Source organism: Anomalospiza imberbis, chromosome 2 (assembly GCF_031753505.1).
Source record: "Anomalospiza imberbis isolate Cuckoo-Finch-1a 21T00152 chromosome 2, ASM3175350v1, whole genome shotgun sequence".
NCBI lineage: Eukaryota > Metazoa > Chordata > Aves > Passeriformes > Viduidae > Anomalospiza > Anomalospiza imberbis.
In genome coordinates, this window is record NC_089682.1 from 77,645,463 (window position 1) to 77,667,212 (window position 21,750).

General features: G+C 43.8%; 1 protein-coding gene across 1 annotated transcript; it reads right to left on the reverse strand.

Annotated features, from left to right (window-relative positions):
• Window positions 1-5,904: 5,904 nt before the first annotated feature.
• TENT5C (terminal nucleotidyltransferase 5C) lies at window positions 5,905-14,173 on the reverse strand. The gene is made up of 2 exons (XM_068181912.1): window positions 14,077-14,173; window positions 5,905-11,826 (listed from the first exon to the last, which is right to left on the reverse strand). The coding sequence occupies exons 1-2, from the start codon at window positions 14,135-14,137 to the stop codon at window positions 10,625-10,627; spliced, it is 1,263 nt and encodes a 420-aa protein (XP_068038013.1). The 5' UTR covers window positions 14,138-14,173; the 3' UTR covers window positions 5,905-10,624.
• Between the last annotated feature and the right edge of the window lie 7,577 nt (window positions 14,174-21,750).

A 21,750-nucleotide genomic window follows, 5' to 3' on the forward strand; every position in this document is an offset into this window, starting at 1 on the left:
CAGGTGATATCTGGGAGCCAGGCTACAACCAACACCTACCTGAAGAAAAATGAAAATGGCAACTATTAATGAAAGTAAGATTTTAGCTCTTTAAAGATATAATAAGTGTATAACAAAAAATAAAATATGTAATAAGGGTCCTCTATACATTAAAACCCACTCTTTAAATATTTGTTTACAACATTTATAGAGCAGTTACACCTTGTTTACTCAGTGCTTGTGTTCTCTGCTCACTCAATAGTGTGAGAATAAAGATTTGGTTAAAGTCTAGGTAAACTGCCAACACTCTGGCATGTCTGGATTCTCAAGAATTCATTGCTACGGAAATAAAAAGGAAATTAAACCACTGGAAAAACTAAAAAAGTATGTTAGGTTTCTATGGAGCCTGATTAAATTTGGGGGCAAGGTTTAACTTTCCACTTAATTCACGTCATTTGGAGGTAAGGTTAAATTGACACTTACCTCACATCATTATGCAGTGACTGTGGCAGGGCACTGAAGGGCCCTGTGCTGCTGCTCAGTGCTCAGCAGCACCCCAGGCCCTCTCTAAAATGACCCGTGCACAGAAATTCCTCTCCTCAAGAGGCACAGTGGGCACCACTGCCTTTCAGACGGGCCACGTGAACTTTAAATACTGCTCTGCAGTTTCTCAGTCCTCTGATACAATTCTTAAAAGTAGTGTCATTTCAATGGATGTAAAATTCAGCCACTATGCTGTCAGACTGTTTCAAGTAGTGCATCAGGCCAGTGCTATTACACTGCAGCCTATTTGTCATGTACTACAATGCAATATGTATAGAAATGAACCTTCTCCTCTGAGAGGGATGGTCCCTCTCACAAATGAAGCATGGCTTGCAATCTATCAAGCATGCCTGCAACAGCCTGAAGAACAGTCATCATCCAAAAAAAATCAACAAAACAAAAAACAAACAAACAAACAAAACCCCAAAACCAAAACTGTTTTAAATTGTTGTTTTTCTGCAGTCTTTCTCTTATTCAAGTCTAGACCACTATAGTGCACTGTAACAGTACTTTTCCATGAGGTCTGGGATCTGGACCTTTTGGCTGTAGTGGACATAAACTCTCTGATGATGATCTGGTATTATAATACTGCAAATCAGTCAAATGATCCCTGAGGTGAACCAGAGACCTTTTCACTATTCACTCCTTATTAGCAGTAAGTAAAACCAGCAATCAGGCAGCAAGCACCTTCAAAGTAAAAGCTGCTGTTTTGGAATTAAAAGTCATAACTTCACAAGCAGTTTTACAGCAAGACACTTTTGTCAAGTAACACATTGCTAGTAAATGAACTCTTCTTCATTAAAGAAATTTCCTTTTTTTTTTTTTTTTTTTTTTTTTTACTAGATGTTCTCACTGAGTACTTCAATTAAAACAAAAAATTCAAGTCCTGGTCAACTGAAACTCGTAACAGTAGTTGCAATTATACCCTTGCAGAAATCTTTTATTTATTTTAACTAGTCAACAAAAATCTGGCTGAGCATTCTGAAGGCCACAGTTCACACCATAAGTGCTGAGGAGAGCCACGTGTAGCACTCCATAATAGAAGAGCACATTTACCACAGTTTATATTGCAATTGACCTTTGCAAAAAGTTACAAATTATACTTGTAGAGCATCCTAAGCATGGGCATAACACAGCCCCACTGCAAGTTCTGCTGGCATGCTGCTGCACTTTGAAGTCAGACCTGCTTGTAAGAAGATGGAACATCTCTCTGTCGGTTTCTTGCTTCATCTGTGTGGGTTTTTTAAAACCTGAAGCCTTCTATTTGATTTCTGAAATGACCCTATACCATCCAGCCTCCCTTTCCCTTCCCACTCTATCAACAGGCAGAGCTTCCAAAATATCCACTTCTGGCCCTGCCAGCAGGTCTCTCTGTTACCAAAAGGTGCTTTTTCCTCTCTTCAGGGCCCCATGGTCTGGGAAACAGTATGCAATAGGAATCCTCCTTCTACCAGAGAAGTGCTGCAAGGAGGGAGGCTAACCACCAATTTCAGGCATGCACATCTTTAGCTGAAATATTACTCCACATTCAGATTTTCCTCTGCTCCAAAACAGATGCTGGGGGTATTTTTTCCTGCAAGCAGCATTTCTCTGGAGTAACTCCATGAATTTAATGCCGGAGGCTGAGCTCCATCTGCACATTTTGCTCCCACTGATCAAACAGGGCTTGGGGAAACACAGTCCAGTACAGCTGGGCAGCAGGACAGCTGTAACACAGAAGCCCATGCCACTCAGGTCTGCCAGGCTGTCTGCAAATCCCTCACAGCACTGCACAAACTCCCACTGGTTTCACAGGGAATTTGTGCCTATGGCTGGCTCTCATCCCCAAAATAACTTACTTTGTCCCAGCCTTAAGAAAAGCTGCCCAGGAGGACAAAGTGGAAGGGAACTCACAGGGGCCTAGAGATTTACATCAGTCCTGGCAATTAGTCAGGGCTGTGCAACATTTGGGGAGCCCCACACGAGCAGCAAGACAGGCAGATGACTCTGATGAGTTACAGGTGTGATGACAAGAGCAGAAATACGGAGCTCTTCACTTCAGTTGTGCCAAACCAAAGACCCTTTGATCACTCATCTGTTCCTTATGAACAGTAAGTAAAATCAGTAATTAGACAGTAAGCCCCAAGGACATTTTTAACTGCAGAGTTTTAGATGTGGGGGTGCAGAGGAAAGGACTGAGAAGGTGCTGTTAAGCACTGACAGAATATAAGGTTTCTTTGCTGTCTCTGCTCTGTATTTGCAGAGCAAATAAAAACTCCCAAAATAACCTGTGTCCAGTACCTCTGTGGACTTTGTGCTGACACTAGTTTTAAACCACCTGCAGGTTTCAAAGTGCCCACAACCACATCACATACCCTTCAGTATGCAAGAACAATGCAAAACTGTGAGAACTATGCAACACTGAAGACAGCAGGGTAGAAAATGAAGATGAGTTACTCTGTCCATCCACTTTGTGAGTATTTGCCCACAGAATTCAGAAAAAATGTTTTTCTAGTACCCCCAAGTGCAAAATACCACATCTGGAAACCAAGAGCACAGATGTTGTTGATAGCAGATGGTAGAGGCTGCCTCAGAAAGCAGCAGATGGAATTTGAAATCACTGTGGATAACTGACTCGGTACAAGAACTTGGCATGCCATAACGCCATGGTAACAATGGCAGGCAGAGTTTGTGGACACAAACATCAAGAACTTGATGCTCAAAACCTCAGCACCGTTTTTTGGGATTATGTGGAGCACTGAGCTAACAGCTGGTGCTGGGTCACAAGAAACAGGAACAAGGAAGTTACAGAAGAAAACATTTGCAGCTTCTGAATCAAATGTATACTACATAAAGCTTCAAATGCCCACTTTCTGCAGTTCTTCCAAGAATGGAAGAGGTTAGTGGATAGCAGGAAACTGTCTGGGACTTCTCAGCCTTATTGGTAAGGATGCAGCACTCCACAGGCTGAAGATGAAGTCCAAAGCCCAGTGTGAAAATGCAGTTGAAATTTTCAGTAATGACCACAATCAAATATTAGAACAGGTTCTCCCAGTACACGATGCATTGCCACTATCTTTAGGGCAAGCTTAGGGCACTAACTTTCAGGGAGGAACATTTAGATATAGCTTTCAGAGTAAGTTTTTCAGATAAGCAATAGTGGGGGGGGGGGGAAGGGAATTGTTGCAGGTGGACAGTCAGTTCTGAAGCAAGAAGGGCACCCACAAAGGGACCAGTCTGTGGGTGTAGTTGGCATTCCACATATCTGGCACACTCAGATTTGCCTTGCTGCATAGGGGCAGTGAGTAAATTAGAATTCTCACACTTCAACCCTTCTCTTGCAAGGGAGGAACATTTTCCCTTTGCTTGAGGTGCAGTCAAGAGTTGGGAGTCTCCTGAAGTATGAAGGAGTTTCTACAGAGGTTTCTCAGTGACAAAAGGTTATTGACACAGACTAGACCAGCCAGTCCTCTGTCTTGGCCAGACTTGTCCCAGAGTTTGCACTACTCCATTCCCCAAGCAGTGGGGTGATATGGATTGTCCTCTAATCTACTTACCAGTGACAAAAACAGCCCAGCATTTTGCAGCATAGACTAGGCAACTCATTCCTGCTTGTAAATTAAACCACTTAGCCAAGGCCAAAGGGATAACACTAACAAATGTACTGGATTCCTTAATTCTATACACAAACTAACAGCTTAGGCTCTAGCAGCTGCTTTGCACACAGTTTTTGTCAAGACTCACTTTTTTTCCAGCGTGATGACTCAACCTTTTCCTAGGAGGAAAATCACTGAGGTTTGGCAGGCTAAATACTCCCTGGCTGGGCAGTCTTGCCTATAGGATGTGGAACTCATTGAAATGAAGCAGAACAGATCACAGCACTGCTACTGCAGCAAAACACAACTTCCATGCTTTATAGCCATATTCAAGTGGTATGTGCTGGATAAATAAAAATGTCATTTTACTGGTGAACATAGCAACTGCAGGTATTTAAGGTATTGATGAACTAAATAAACTAATATGTAATAAGTAATATTAAATAAGCAGGAATGCACAGATTTTTTTTCTCTCTCTCTCATAGGACCAACTATTCTATCTCTGTAAGGGCACTTTGAATACTCTGATTTCAAAAGCATTAAGTGTTCCACCACAGAAGGAAGGAGAGAATGAGTACACCTGAATAATGACAATAATATAGATTACCATGTGTCTAACACCTCACAGCCCATGACAAGACTGAGCTCATCTTGCACAGCACAGAGAAGGCAGAGTTCTAGCAGACACAGCAGAACAGGATATTTATTTTCGCTAACAATACAACTGCAATAGAGCAAAAATATCTTTCTTTAGTTCCTCTGAATGTTTACCATTATATAAGCTCTATATGGAACATACAGAGTACTCTGGCAGCACTTGCCTAACCACAGCTATTTTGCTGTTTCACTATCTGACCCTGCAAAGCTGAGCTTGGTTTTCCAGAAACATAAGGGTGGTACCCAAAATAACTCCAAAGCTTTTGTGGTGTGACAAGCAGGAGCTAAGGTAAGAGAGTTTTAGATGACAGCAAATGGTTTGTGTTGCCCAGCTGCATTATCTATTCTCTACTTAAGTTCATAGGGAAGCAATTAGATCTGGAAAATGGACTACACAAGGTTCATGATTGCTTCCATGGGATCACACCGCCTCTAAATTCCACAGACCTTTCCAATGCAGGTGTTACAAGGTCCTGGAGACTGGAATTTCTCCAGCAATACTTAACTGAGGCTGGAGTTCATCTGAGCTCTGGAGGGGATTAGAAGCAAGCACACTTTTAAAGACAATTTATTCTTTATTCTAGAGCAAGAACAGCAGGAATACCACACAACCCTAGCTTGTACTTAGCTTTGACCTACTCAACTCCCACTGACCATTAATAGTAGCATCAGTGTTTAGGACAGCATGAAAGCCAAGGCTTTCAAACCGTAAATAACCTGAAGAACAATTGCTGACTTTGTTTCTCACCCCCTTCAGTTGTGAGTTGAAGTTTGCAGTAGCATATAAAATGGAGTGTGTCACAGAACAGACTGTCAGGCTCTAGTTCAGGCCAGACCCTACCTAACAGGTCTGTGTTTCACCACATCTTAAAGTTGAGACCAGATGATGGTCAGACAGGGCAAAAATGGTTCTCTAGTAGCTGTCTCTATAGTGAAAGTGAAAGATTAATCATGTCTCACTTAACTGACTAATCCTCAAGAAGTTGAGGCAGATATTAAATATGTACCTCGAATAACATCTAAAGCAAGCATTACTGTGTACCCCACACTATTACTCACCTCACAAGTGCACCTGCACACTCATCAGTCAATAAGCTCTACAGATACTTTGTCAGTATTATTTAGATGCAAAAACAGCTTGAGGCAAGGGTTGTTTAGTATATGTTTATTTGCACAAGAATTTCAGCATCATTAAGGTCCAAACCCCAATTTCCAAGGGTGACAAGTGAACACCACAGTGCAGAACAGTAGACAAAGTTACTGTGACCAATCTCACATTTGGGCTCATCACAAATCCAAATATTTCTAGTACCCTGTTTTGCCAGCTAAAAGAAGGAGGGAGAGAAAGAAAAAAAAAACCCCACAAACAAAAACTCACTTCTTCCAAAGAGATGAGAGACAGGTTTTCCAAAAGCTGACTTCTTTTAATAGTAGAAAATAATACAAAACATAAGAATAAAGGCCTTACAAATTTCAATGGAAAGTGCAGTTTTATTCAGAGAGAGAAGCCCAATTCAGACATTGAAGTGAGAAAATCCAGAGTGCTCCAACCATTCCCCCCCAAAGTTTCTACTACAGACCAATGTCCCACTCTATATCTAGCTTATTTGAAAACAAAGAACATTTATGAAATACACAACTGTATTCAAGAAACAATTGAGTAAGACTTAGATGTAAGGGCTAGAAGTTTTATTATTCATTTGGCTATCCCAATTCCCAAATTAGACCAAGCTGCTGGTGGCCAACTTACTGCTCATTCCTGTGCCTAACAGTTACAGAATCCTGACTGAGCTGAGTGAGAGGAATGGGAAACAAATACCATCAGTACACTGACAGTTTAGAACTAAGGGAATTTGTCCAGGCTCTCTTCTAAGAGGCCTTTTCCCAACTATTCATACAGTGACAAGAAGAGATCACTACTAACATCAGTGGTTATTTTAGGAATCAGGAACCCACAAAGCATAGGCACATACCAAATGCTTAACACCAGAACTCAAGTTCAAAATATGGATCTTTAAGTTTCAATAAAAAGCTTTAGGTATTTGGACTAGATTTAAATACTACCTACTGCTTTGTAGAGGAGGTGATTAAGTGAAAGCATGAGGATCTTTTGAAAAATGGTTATTCAGAAGCAAGCAGTAGTCTTAAACCCCCAACTCAGTGACTGACTGACTGAGCTGAGGACAAACACAGCAATAAGTAAGTCTTTAGCAGAGTAAGCACAATCTATGCTTTAGCTTACAACTTTTCACAGTCACCATGGATCAGCACAGGGATTTTACCAAAGTGACTAAAACACAGTCTTCTACCAGGTCTCTTTGGTAGCATCTCTATCAAATAAAAAAAGTCTATCTTACAGTGAGGAAGTCACAACAATAAACTGCAAGTCAAGGGGAACTTGGCAATAAATGCTGTCAACAGGTGCTTAACCTCAGACTGGCTTTGTCCAGCAGTGCTTATAAGCTACACAAAGAAAACAGCTATTTTACACCACAGCCTAGTTAGTAGAAGCTTGATCCTGAGAAATGATGCACTGAGTGTTACTGCAGCTTTGTTTTAATGCCACTGCCCAGAGGGAATGTATCAGGTAACAGTCTGAAGTACAGTAGTCTCTCTCTAACCTCCACATGACACCCAAGAGGCTTGCAGAGGCATTATTAGTGCAGAGGGGTGACTGAACCAAGCAGGCATCCTAGACTTGGCCTAGGGTCATCACTTTCACCTAGTGCTCATTCTCAAATTACCCCTTGCAATAGGGGTCACCATAAACCTGAACTCAAACCAGCTAACCCACAGCAAATTAAGCTACTGCCACTTGCACCATAAAGCTGCCGGGACAACCCAGAACAGAAAGGCTGCTTGCAGCACAGTGATGAAAAGCTACCAAGTACACCAGCTTTACCTGCCAAGCCTGGATTATTTTGAAGGCAATGGGACAAGCAGTGCCCCAGCAATCCCTGGCACTCCAGGGTCAATGCAGCAGGTTGTGTGCAGCTTCAGGATATACAATTTAACCATTCAAGGGTTTAGTATCTAAGAGCCAGGTTACAAAGCATCAGTATTTCCATGTATCTGAGCATCTTAAGAACTAGACAGGGAACTCAAAAATCCTGCGAAGCTCAAACCAACACACTCAGCTGTTCAGAGAGTAGCAATTAAATGTGGAGCTTCCTCAGAGGCCTCAGCACCAAGTTACATCAGCAAAAACACAATACTTATGGCAGGAAACTTAACTTCTTCATAGCTCTGTCTCACTAGGAATCCAATTCAGCCTTTTTTCCTTCTCCAGTCTTTCCTTTTCCAGGAGCTGCACCTGGCCTGATGTTCAGCAGCCAAGGCATTAAAGATTAATAAAACAAGTCTGTGTTTCCAGCTTGTGAGGACTCCTCCCAAGCATCTCACCACTTCTTCTACGTGAGCCAATGCACAAGAACAGTTCCTAAAGATCAGCCATGACTTCACAGAAGGCAAATACCTCAGTCTGAGCCCCTCTAGGCAACTGCTCACTTCTGCAGTAGCTATAGCATAGGCTGGCTTCAAAAACATCTATGCAAGAGATGACAGCAATGACAAACTCTTAAGTCTTCTTTATAGTGACACTCTATACTAGGCCAAGTATTGCTTTCCATGCAGGAGTTATTCTTGCCTAGGATTGCATTCCAGCAGTAAGCTTGCACTAAGTTTAACACATATGACAACACTGGCATGACATTAGTTTTTAAAAAGTCAAAGTCCTGGATGACAGATGTCTTGTCTGTAAACCACACCAAGTCCAAGCCATAGTTAATGTAAAAGGCCAGGTTTGCTTTCATGTTTAGCTACTTTGGTTAACTAATCAGGAAGCCTTTAATGAAAAAACCCCACAATATAATCCACCAAATTATTTGTCTTTTTGCTACTGAAGTTGCTATCAAAACTGTTCAGGAAATTAAGCTAAAGCCTGCTTGGCTACATACAGTCCACTTGGTAGGTTGCATCCCTCCCTGCTTTCCTAAGCTACATGAAGTCTGAACAGAGAAGTAGCCTCTGCTCTGTTGAGATAGTCTTTATGAAGTAGTTATGAAAAGTGGAAAGAACTTCTTGGTCTTATGAGGAGCAGGCAATTTTCACCATCATTTAAGCACAGTACTGCAGCTGTTTTCCACCTTGAATAGCAACCAAACATTGGTGTTCCACCTGCTTTCTGCTTTACCTTCTAAGCCTTAATCATTTGCCGGATCAGGCACTTTGGTCTTACAAGCTTGCAGAAACAGTAATAAATAGTTATAGAAGTAATAAAAAAGATTCAGTGAACAAGCATTCTTGAACATTGCACCAGCACATAATAAATAGCTCTAAGATTTGCCTTTCTAGTCTACATCTCTGGTTAAACAAAAGAAACTCAAGATCATTGCTATATGTATTTTACTATTATAATTCAGTGAAAATCATCCAGTTAATAACATCACTACATAAATAACTGAGGAATTTTCAACCTTCCTTATAAAGCCCAGGAGTGTCAAAGCAGCAAGTTCAGCACACATCCTTCAGGAAGATCAGCCCTCTGTACCTCCAAGGGAGTGCATACTCTTCCAGAGACTATTCTGAACTCAGGCCCAGACTTCCAACACATACAGCTTCTGTGGAGGGCTCTGTTTAGGGTTTGTACACCTCTTCAAGTGAGGGTTAAGAGCAGTAAGAAGGAAGAATTTTACCCTAACCACTCAAAATGCTGTCTCATACAGTAACCAGGTGATAGTGCTAACCCAGTGGTTAGCTCAGTGGTGACAGAAAGGCAAACCTTCAGAACCAGCCTGAAGCTGTACAACAAGAAATTAATTTTAGGAGGCACTTTCAGAATTCATACTGTGGCAGGAATGCACATAATCCTGCAATTTATAGTGACTTGGGATTTTTGTTTAGGGTTTTTGTAGGTTTTGCTGCAGACCTGTGAGGAAGAAAATCTGGTCAAACCCCAAGGTAAGAGCTGTGCTATTTTCCAACTGTGCCAAAATTGTTTTGAAAGATAGTCAGAAAAGCTTTAGCTTCATGCTGGACTCAAGAATATTTTTCCAAGTTAACTGTTCAAACTGTGGCTTCAATTCTATTTAAAGCTTCCATTCCTCATTTCAAGGACTTTTTACATTACCAAGTTTTAGATTATGTTTTGGTGTTTTTTTTAGAAATGCCACCTTCCAAGTTTTTGTAGTCAAGAAAAATTTAACCAGCTTATGCTACATGAATAGACTTACTAAACTATCCTCAACTTCCAAGAAATTAATTTTGAACTCAAGGCAGGACCACATAGCCATAGGCACTACAGGAAACAACATTTATGTCCTCTACAAGACAGACAGTATCCATACTGTTACCAGCTCTACAAAGACACAAAGTGAAAGCGACCCAAGCATAACATGAGCCCAGACTTGGCACAATTAGTTCAAGAGAAATTTGGCCAGAACTTGGACTGAGGAAGAATAATGAGGTTAGGAAATAGAAAACAGAGTTTTGCTGCTACTCCAGGAGCAGCTTCTGCTTAAGGCATTTTACAGTCGATTAACCAACCCAGTTTACTGAATACTCCACTTAGATCCCATGTTAACAGTAACTTCCAGAGCTAGTACAAAGTTTCTTAACTGCTCCTCTTAACATTTGGCTGCTGGTTCTCTTCTCCCGACGAAGAGGTAATAAGGCTTTTTGGCATTTGTAGAGATACTCTTAAAGATTTATAGCAGGTCACCTGGCTGCATAATCCCACTGCACACCAGGAAATGGACAGTCTGATACAGTCATGTTTCCATTAGAGAACATCCAACTGACATTTATTACTTGTCTATATTTACACTCCTGGCTTTCAGTAGCCTCCAGCCAGGACCACTCGAGGGAAGCCATCAATTGCAAGGCAACCAAGTGGGGTAAGACTGCCTGTACAGCACAGGGGCACTTGCAAGGTAGTAGTTGCTGAAGTTTGCATCGCTGACATAAGGTGCTGGCTGGTAGTAACAGGTCACATTAGTGGCATTAGGGATGACATTCTGTTCTGCCAGCACCTTGAGTGCCAGCAGAGAAATCAAATTGAGAGTCTGCCTTCGCTCATGCCCCATGAGGCAGACAGTGCTCTCATTCACCACCCTGCGCAGAATCATGAGGTAGTCATATTTGCTCCTCTCTTCTTTGGAGAAGTGGTTCTGCAGGTAGGTCTCCAGCTTGCGCTGCTGATCCAGGATGTCTGGGAAGTCTATGAAGAATCGGGAGCACATGTAGCGCTCCAGCGTCTTGATCTCATGCTTATCCATGGGCCTGAAGTCTCGTACTAAGAGGTTACTATACTTCAGTAGCCCACCACCTCGGATCTCTTCAGGATTTTTGGTAGCTATCAACTTGTTCTGGAGGTGATCAAAAGCTGCTTCAAAGTCTCCATACATGCTCTCCCCAATGACAGTTGGATGGAAGTGCTCCGACATAGGGGTTTCTGAGTAGTCATAGTAAAAGAGCAGGGAGTCCAGAATGATCTGGAACGAGTCCACACTGAACTCAAACTGCCGCCGAATGCAGTCTACAAACTTAAGCTCCACGTTTTTGCCATGCTTGTTGGAAAGTGATATCAAGCTCCAACGGTCAGTCTCTGTGTACACTTTGACCAGCTTCTGGATGTAGGCTTCCTTCAGTGTTACGGGACTGATCTTCAGCTTGCTTACTCCTTCCGGCAGGAAATTCAAGAGGGATCGCAAGACCACATCTCGAACTAACTGAAACTCTGCCTCACTTGGAAGAGAAACTTGAAAAACGAGATCCAGGTCTTTGCATCCCAGCCCGTTATCCTTGACCAGGACATGACCAGCTGCAGAACCATTCAGACGGACATCATGGACCACAATGCCTGCTTCGCTCAGCCGGCTCCGAACCGTCTGAACAATGTCCTTCAGAGTTATCTTCAACGTCGGGAAGTTCCCCCGGCCATGGATGGGAACCACCTCTGTAAGAACCTCGTGCAGACGGCTGACCTGCTCCCAGTTCAGTACACTGCAGGACATGGAGTCTGCTCTGCTACTTCCTTTGCATGCCATCTTTGGGCTTTTCTTCTCCAAAGAAACTGTAGGTAGAATATAAATAGAAAAAGACAAGTCAGAGCTTCTGTTTGTGCTTCCTAGATGTACTCCCAGGCTCTGTTTTTCTGTCCATTCACACAGACACAAACTAGACAGAAAAAACTATGTATTAATGATTATCAGCAGTCCTTTCACCTGAAATGAGAAACAGCTTTCCTACTGGTGCAGGCAAAAAAAAAAAAAAAAGATAAGTTGCAATTAGGTTTTTTTTTTTTGGTGAGGTAGAATTACTTCAGGGAAGTAGTTTGTGTCAAATGGAAATTACCAAAGATGACACAAACTAAGGCTAAAGTCATCAGCAGCACCAGCAGAAGTGAGATGAGCTGCAAAGCACTTCTGAGAGTTAAGCTCTGAAGTTGTTTCATGATGCATATAAGTCTCAAACTGCTGTCTCCAACTAACACAACTGTAGAACACCCTCAGGTGTTAGTTTCAGGGCTTAGACATCCAGTCCACTGACAACTCTTAAATTTTGTCAGAGATACGAGATTTCTTCCTTTACATAGAACACTTTCCTTTCTAAATGATCCAGCATCTATCACCCACAGGATAAAAGTCAAGTACGTCTTGCTTCTGCAAAAAGCTGCAGCTCTTCAAAATCCTGGACAGAATTTCAGCTGCCAACTCAGGTAACAGCATTCAGTGGGCACTCCAGTCTTTGTAAGCAACTCTTTACCCTTCTTCAGAGACACTGCCTAACCAAACTGCCTTTCTGGAAATGTTCATACTTGCCCAAAGTTCTACTCATTTGTGAAGGGCAAACAAGCTTGTAAAATCTGGGATAAATTCAGATAATGCATATCAAGTTCATGTTACTCTTTTAACATCCAGAATCTCACTAACCAGATTTGGTCACAGCCTTGTCTGAACATTTTAAGCACAAGAGAATGATCTGATTAGCTGTGACAAGATTCCTTAAGTCACTTGCCTTTTGTAGCATGGAGATACTTACAGATGTTCTACAGTCGTGCAACTCAAACTAGTGTTAATACCCTTTTCTTTTTTAAAGTGTTCCAGGTTTCTGTGTAGCCAGGTGCTTCCTGACAGCTACAGACTAATTGAGGCCTCACCTTCTTCTGCCCCAAGTACTCCTGAAGACTGCAGCTGCCAAGGTCAGACTAGTCAAACTTAAGAAAATTAACTCTTGCCTACCAAGAAGGAAAACCCAAGCCCTATAGTTTCCTAGTGTGCAATAGCACAATGCATGGAACATTTTAAAGCAAGTTTCAAAGAACAGCTATTGTCATCTCAGACCTCCCCTTTTTTTAGCTTTTCATTTTTGTGCAACTCATTCGACCTGCCTCCTCTTTGGATGAGGAGAGTAAAATCCTAGAGCAAGTACACAGTGAGCTTAAAATGCTTCTGGGGAAGTAGCTTCTGTCCTTGAGCAGGAGCTGCTGCATTACAAACTGTGCTGCCATGGATCACATCAGCACCAGCAGGTAGAAACAAACCTCTGATTTGCAAGATGATTAATCTAGGACAAATCAAGAGGTTCTTCAAGCTTGATCTTTAATGCTCCAACACAGCATAAACACAAAAGCATCAAGCCTGCCAGCAGTTGCTCTCAGGCAGTTCAAGCACATTAAAGTATATTTCCTTAGTAAACTGACTGTATTCCTATTAAATCCTTCAGATCACTAAAGAACATAAGAGTCTTCCCACGACTTCTAACTGAAGCTGCAAGTCCTTTCAGCTACTGCCTCCAAAACTATTTTCTCTCCTTCTTCCCATTTGTAGCCCTCTCTGCAGCCAAGACAACACACGCATCTCACTAACGCAGTGACCAGAAAGGACTTGGACCAGTGCTTCCAACCCCACCACACACACTTGGTTCTGCTTGGTGACCCTCACCTAGGAGAATAATGCACATTGCTGCCCTTGGCAGGCAGAAGACAAAGTATTTCATTTCCAGTTCAGTGGAGGGTTTAATTCTCAGACTGTCAACCTCCAAAGCCTCCCACCCTCAAATCACTAGTGTTTGCCTACTCAGCAAGGTTTATGTTAGTGACAACAGATTCCTAGCGACTCCAGTGCATTTGGGATGCTAACAGCTCCCATGCCTCTTGCTTCACTGCCAGCCACTCCCTTCACAAGATCTGACACCTGAAGCTACTCCTTGGGAAGAAAACCACTAGGGAGGCAAGAGACGCTAACTACTTTTAATACCGAGCGTAAAGAGTATCGAATACAACACTCAAACCAGAAGTAAAAAAAGAGCGAGGACTACACACCTTCACCTTGGTCACGACGAGGTGCGTTACCTTGCAGCAGCAGCTTTCTCCTGTAAGACATATAATTTGACACAACATCCAAAAAAGTCCACGGGCCTGTCCCGCAGAGCCCAGCGGCGCTGGGGACAGGAGGTCCGGCTCCCTCCGCCTTGCGCCGCCTCCAACACCCACAGCCACGACAGAAGCGCTGCTGAGCTCCTGCTCCCAGGAGAGCCCGCCCGCCCCGGAGAGGGGAGAGGAGCCCCAGCCCGAGCCCGAGCCCCAGCCCCAGCCCCAGCCCCAGCCCCAGCCCCAGCCCCAGCCCCAGCCCCAGCCCCAGCCCCAGCCCCAGCCCCAGCCCCAGCCCCAGCCCCGCCGCTCGCCCCGGCCCCGCCGCTCACCCCGAGCAACCACGCCAGCCCCGCCACTTCCCGCGACCGCCCTTTATGGCCCTCCATGGCCGCCCCGCCCCGCCCCGCCCCGCCCCGCCCCGCCCGGCCCGGCCCGGCCCGGCCCGGCCCTCCCGCCGCAGCGGGGGCGGCTCTGGCCGCCGGTCCGGCCGCCGGGCGCTCCGCCCGGGGAGCCCCGCGGCGCTCGGGCCGAGGAGTGGACGGGGGCGGCCGCCCGAGCCCTGGAGCCCTCGCCCGCCATCTCGGGGGCTCGCCCCGCGAACTCCACGCACAGCGCCCAGCTCCCCAGTCCCACATAAATGCATACTTGTATATAAAGCTTGTCTATAAATACAAACTTTCAAGGGCCCCTCGGTTCAGGAAGGACATTGTGGGGCTGGAGCGCCTCCAAAGAAGAGCAACGACGTTGGTGGAGGAGCTGGGGTTGTTTAGTCTGGAGAAAAAGAGGCTCAGGAGAGACCTTATTGCACTCTACAACTGCCTGAGAGGAGGATGTAGATGGGTGGTGATCAGTCTCTTCTTCCAGGCAACAAGTGACAGGAGATGACACAGTCTTAAGCTGTGACAAGTTCAGGTTGGACATTAGGAAGAAATTCTTCACTGAAATGGAGATTAGGCACTGGAATGGATTGCCTAGGGAGATGATGGAGTCACCATTTCTGGAGTTGTTTAAAGGAAGACTGGGTATGGGACTTGGTGTCATTATCTAGTTGACATGGTAGTGTTTGGTCATAGGCTGGACTTGATGACCTCAGAGATCTTTTCCAACCTAATTGGTTCTGTGATTGAATCTGTGGGCTGACTGAAATACAACAGGGCTTTCCCGAAGGCACCTTATCCCAGATAGAAGAGCTGTCAGCAGAGATCCCAGATGTCCAGTTCTGCCAAAGAGTTCTCTGTGGTGCTCCATTGGAAACAGACAAACCAGGCGCTCATCCAGAACCTGCAAGGATGGGCTCCAAAAGATGTTAGGGCAATGCTGAAACAGCGTGCTACTGGAAACTGTGGCTGACGGGCTGTGGGAGGCTCTGCGTGCACGGACAAGGATGATGGAAAGACTGGACAGGAATCAAGTTGGAGATGCAGTGTCATAAAAATCAGCCGGTGGTTAATAGTGCAGGGTGCGAGATCGTGTGTTCTTGGGGCAAAAGTTACAATTTCTGCTGAGAACATAATGTTTCATCAAATACAGGGGTATCTGCCTTTTGTTAGGATAATCAGGACTTAATAGAAGCGGGGGGAAAAAATCAACACAACCTAAGACAGGCCAGCTGACATAATCCTAGTAGAAGTAAAAAAAGTACTTACAAAGCATCGGAAAATAAAAATCACCTCTACATCTGTTATACTGTTTGGCCATACACAGTCAAGAAAGATGAATTAAAACCTGCACACATATGGAGAAGAGCTGGCCTTGAATGAGGAAACTGGAAAGCTCCTTTTTGCCTAGCAAACACAATAGACCTGCCTTGTTTCACCAAAAAAGCCAAAGCTGAGCAGGAATAGGGATGGGTTAGATAATTATTTATTTTGCTCCAATATTGCCCCACTGGGATAAATAACAGGAAACAAAAATGTCTATTTAAATTAAAGGATAACATTGGCACAAGAATCAGATTTGAGACAAGTTACCATCTTGTTGTCCAATGAGATAAATCATGAGATTTCAGAGCCTTGCAGAGCCTCCAGTTTTATTCCTTGGAAGGGAATAAAACTAGGTTTAAGATGCAGCTAGAAAAGAAAATATGTAATATGATTGCCTATGGTGGTATGGAGCTGGACATGAGGATCCAGATGTCTCTCAACGCTTTTCCCCTATGTTTCTAAAATTAGAAAGAGAAGTAGGGAGCTCAAAGAGAAATAGTAGCACAAATGAAAGAAGCACAACCACTTGTAAGGAAATGTCTCACTTGGAGATTAAAACAGTGAATGATCTCACCTCTTAAGCATATTTCTTCAGCAAGATTTCTGCCTCAAATAATATTGTCTTTTGACAATAACTGATGATTTTGGGCAGCATATTTTCTGTTGCCGCATGGGGAGCAATTAAAGTACTTATTAAGAAATATTTTCTATTGGGAATATTTATTAGATACCAATATAGACAAAGATAAACTGCAGCAGATACTGCTATTAAGGATGCTAAAGTATTAATCAAAGGAAGAAATGTGAACTCCATACTTTAAAGTTCATATTTTACATTATTTGTTTAAAAGTTCTTGTTTCACAAAAACATTTGTAAACACAAAGAGGTTTCTCAACTCTATTTTAGGGTGCTTTCTTTATCCTCTGACTAGCAGACCTTGAATGTTTGTCAGGGGAACAGTACACCGCACAATACTGTCTGCAGTGAACTTAGACCTCCTGACAATAAACTTGTTCTTTTAAGTTGCTTTTCAAGGGTGCCACACAAAGGGTCCTTGGGATGGGAATTGGACATGCCATTAAAGCCAGATGGACCAGGCTCCTAAGTAAATTGCAGGAATAATGAGGCATGCATCTTTGAGGAATGAACACATTTACCCCTGAGAAGAAGCTGCCTTCTGCTACCCATACACCAGTGTCTGTGCAGTGGATTATGGTGCCATGAGGATAGAAAGCATGGAAATATACAGCCCACTGCTGAGACTGAGAGATTAAAGAGATTAAAAATCGTGGGCTGCTGCTCAGGTGCTGTGGCTGCTGAGGTGGCTGACACAGGCCCAAACACAGCTCCAGGGTACCATCTTAATGTTTAGCAGTTATTTAGGACTTCCCTGCTGCCAGCTCTAATTCTAAGTCTAGGGAGAAGTAATGGGTGATCCCAATCTTTGCAAGACACTTTCTCCAAGAGTGGCTGGGATACAGATAAAATCCTGCCACAAGACAGTGAGTGCTGGCAGCCACCATGCCCCTCTGCTCTTGGACAATTGTTACCTCCCCCTTCTCTCACAGCTGCTCCATCCCTCACCTCTGCCTGTTGCTCCAGTGTTTCCTCCCAGCTTCCTCCCTCCTCCCTTCTCCTGGGGTGTACCCTTCTTCAGGATACACAGCACTGGATGTGTTTCAAAGATTTTTTAAACAGAGAATGGGGAATGAAGAAGGATCAGCTGGCTCCTGGGAAGGCAGTTGTTATAAACGCCAATCACTTGGTTTTTAAAATTTATAAAGGTTTAATAAAAATAAATTGGAAAAAAATTAATACAAGTAAAGTAATAAAGATTAAACAATTAGAGTTAGGACAATTAAAGAGACAATAACAGCAAAAAGTTACAGCCCGGGCTGGGTACCTCTCTCTGGACAAAAGTGAGCCAGGAGAAGGACCCCGATAAAAGAGAATTCCCTCCTTAAGAGGGGTAACCTGTTGCATACACAAATCACTTCATGAATATGCATATATTTATTTAAAACAAGAAGTTCGTCCGGTACTTGTTGAGGAATTCCTGTTAATCCCAGGCACCTTGAAGTCTAAGTCGAGTTTGGAGAAGTTTGGTTTTTTGTTGATAAAGAAAGCCATAAATTCCTTTCCTCTGGAAGATTTAGGGGTTTTTGTAATTGTTATCTCTGTGTGAAGAATTTCTTGATTATCTTCTCCTTCTCTTGAGCAAAAAGAATACCACACACACATATTTTCTATTTTAACTACTACAGCTTAATTTCAATTACAAAACTACATTTACTATATTATTAAAATGTTACTACAGCATAACTTTTCAACCTAGCATAATACATACAGTAAATATCTGCGTAGAGCCATATAATCTGCATTTTTCACAGCAGTGACAAAGGGAAAAGAGTCTGTGAGCTGCCAAAACAAAGGCAAGTACAGGGTTATATTAAAACAGTGCAAGTTGTTCATTTTTATCCAGTAAATAGGGCAGCAAATCTGGCAGAAAAAAACTCACTTAAAAGCCTGTAAGTGAGCTCAGTGACCTGGCACTGTCAGATTAGTTTCCTTATGTGATGCATTGCTGAACGTAATGTGTCATCATAAATCTTGGTTGCTACATCTGTTAAAGCCATAAAGTGAAGCTGAGTTATTAATACCCAGTAGTAGTAGCTGTCACGCTCCATTCTGTAATTGAGCATCAGATCTGCAGTTGGAAAACTCTTCTTTTTTGTCTGACATGTGGAGTAACTGCATGTCTGCAGATGCTGAGAGAGTGGAGACAGGTAGGAACATCCCACACACACAGGGTTATGATGAAATCCTCCTGCAGAGCCTCAAGAGTGAGCCTCTTTCTCTGTTGTTTCCCTAGCTGCCTCTGCAAGTCTGAGGTTTCCTGCTGGAAGATGAAGCAATTCTTCATCCTGATATATGGATAAATGTAATCACATGAATATAGACACATAGAGTGTAGTTATGCAGGGAACAGCAGCCTTTCAAAAATCAGAAGTTGAATTTGCTGCTAGAAGCACTGTGACTGCTATAAAGTCCCTGCTCTAAGGGATGCAATGCTGCCACGGAGGACTTCCCAGCTCCCACAGAGTTCTGAGCTTGGCAAAACACCCTTTCTCCAAGAGGCAAGGAATGGTACCAGGCCCCTTCACCAGCAGGACCCATGCAAAGTAAGTTCCTGTTGCATTTAGATGTGAGGAAGACACAGAAATCCAGAGCTGCTGTCTCTCATGTATGGCTTTTTGAAGATGTCCCCACTACTTTGCTGTGTGCCACCCCTGGCAACCCAGTCTGTAGGCTGCAGACTCTTCTCACAAATCCTCTGATGTACAAACCCCAAACTACCCAAAAGCCAGAAGGAACGGAGGCACCCCGCTGTGCGATGAAAGATGCAGACAAATTCTTCTAGGAGGGAAGAGGGTGTTATGCCTCTCCCCAGGCTGCAGCACTTTTGTGCCCACAGCAGGAAAATCGGTTTTGCTGGATCCTGGTTGTGCTGTGAGTATCCAGTGGGCAGCCCAGAGAAGGCTGGCATTTTCCTTTCCCTTAGGAAGCAGCAGGGCAGACACACGCAGAGATGGAATGCACTTGCTGGAGTGAGTAGGCAGCAGCGCATCATCTGACTGGCTTTTTCTTTGCACCTGAGCTCACCCCAAGTGCTTAATTAGTCACATGGTTTCCTGGAACCTGGGGGAGAACATCACAATTTTTGGTGGTAGAGGAGAAGATGATGGGGGGAGGCGGAGGTGGGGGGAGAACAAGCGTTTGCAAATCATACTGAAAAGAAATATTTACTCTAATTTGGGAGTCATGAGCAAATTCAGGACACAACGCCTCAGGCTGCAGGTGGCAAACACAGCGAAGGGGGGGGTGCAGGGAAACAGTGAGGTTTAGGGTGTGCAGTTTCGGTTGTGTGAAGCCATTAGGTACCGAGCTGTCTGTGGGTTCTGCCCCAAGGACTTTGTACTTACCCCCACTGCAGCTCTTCAGTTTGAAATCACATCTTTTTCACATTCCCTCATTATCCATGGCTTTAGAAAGCAGCATGGAGGACTGCAGTGCTAACACTACCGCTAGACCAGCCTCTTGGATCCTGCATCAAACCCTGCCTGGTTTTAATTGCAGACAGTACTGTTTGCCCCTGCATATTCACAGATTTGAAGGTTAAGAGAGATTATTAACCACCCCTTAGTATTCACATAATACCTGGATCATATAACCCTGCTGTAAAACTCATAGCCCCTTCAGTAACTTGCAGTTGTCTGCAGACTTTTTTCAGATCACTCAAGAAATTAATAATCTGTTTTTTCCCCATGGTAGTTTGCTACAATTGTTATCTGCTTTTACAAGTAAAGGTTCATAAACAGTTTTATCTGGTTTTAATTTCCACCTGCCTTTCTTTTCAACATGTATGCTTTTTTTCCCCTGCTGTTACTGGAAAGTTGCCTGCATTTTTAAATGCTTTTTCAGTAAACCTTTCGTTACATAGGCACACCCTCTGCATCATGTTTATACGATTTAGAACTGATCCATCCAAAGAGAGGATCTGCCTTTCCCTGAAGCAGCTTGCCAGCTGAACTGCTGCACAATCCCACAATCACACAAGCACTAGGGCAAGCATGGGAGGTGAGGCAGGATGGCAGCAAACTTTAAGCAGTGCCCTTGAACCCTTGGAAACCTTGGGGCCAATCTCAACTACAAAGAGTCGTCTCAGTCTGCTCAGTGGGCCACTAGCAGCACATGGAAACTCCACAGCTCTGGGGGCTGCCATCCCACTACCCATCTCCCAGCAAGACTGGCAACTGCTGCGTGCTGTCTGCTGGCACTGGTGAGGAAGAGTCTCGTGGGTAGCATCCTCAGCAGCACGTCTGTGGTGGCCCATCCCTCCTGCAGCACGACAGCTGCTCTGCGGCACCACAGCTCTATCCGCCTCTCCTGCAGGAAAGGGATAACGATCTCCCTTCGCAGCTAGTTTCAGTCTCACCTTATCAAGTCTGAGGTGACTGCCAGTCTCACCTCCTCCGTGGCTAGTCAGCATCCTGCAAGGATCCCAGAGGCCCTTGCAGATGTTTTTGCAACAGTTTTGCTGACAGCTGTCTCGCACGAAGCCACACTAGAACAATCCCCCAGTGATGGTAATTAGGGACTTTAGGCTCTTCTATCCCATATAGTGGAGACAGGGTTAGGTTCTGTGTCCCAGCCATGGAAAGGGCGTAGCACAGGTCTTTATAACAAAATCAGGCATTTTGCCATCATAAAAAGTGGATGGAGCCAGGCTCTTGTCACTGGTGCCAGCCACTAGGACACAGGCAGAAACTGATGCACAGTTCTTCCTCCTGACTATGAGGAAGAAATGTATTGTGTGTGTGATCATGCACTGGAATAAGTTGTCCAGAGAGGTGTGGAGTGAGACAGAAAATAGCTGGCAAACAAACTTTCTAACACAATTTGAAGTATTAGAAAGCAGGGATTCTTTATTATAAGTGTGCTGGATTCCCAGAAGGTATCTGCTCTAATATAGCTGTGTCCAGAGCAAAATTCCATCATGACCATACATATTCATTGCAGTGTACTTCCTATACAGAAACATCACTTTTCCTAGAACTAATTTGCATGGATCCACCTCAGAAGTCCTTTATGGTCCTAGAGGGTCATCTAAAGGGGTCTCTGTTGGTCATACTCACTGAGTGGCCCTAAAAAAAAGCTAACGTCTTTACAATTTGATGGGTGAAGGTATGGGTGCTAAAGTCTTTGAAATGGGTCGTAATGTCTCTGCCAACTTTGGGCAGCAGGTTTGTTGCAGAGCCCAGAGAGCTTGGTTCCTGAAATAGACAAGGGTCTGCACAAGCCTGAACTTCTGAATTTTGGGGTAAAATAGTAGGTTCAAGGGGGGAATATGCGGCAGGC

Excerpts from the sequence above, each read along its gene's own strand:
- TENT5C (XM_068181912.1), bottom strand. The coding sequence starts at position 14,137 with ATGTCTTACAGGAGAAAGCTGCTGCTGCAAGGTAACGCACCTCGTCGT. Across the intron at positions 11,827-14,076 it reads TCGTCGTGACCAAGGTGAAG|TTTCTTTGGAGAAGAAAAGC; the intron begins GTGTGTAGTCCT and ends TTCTACCTACAG.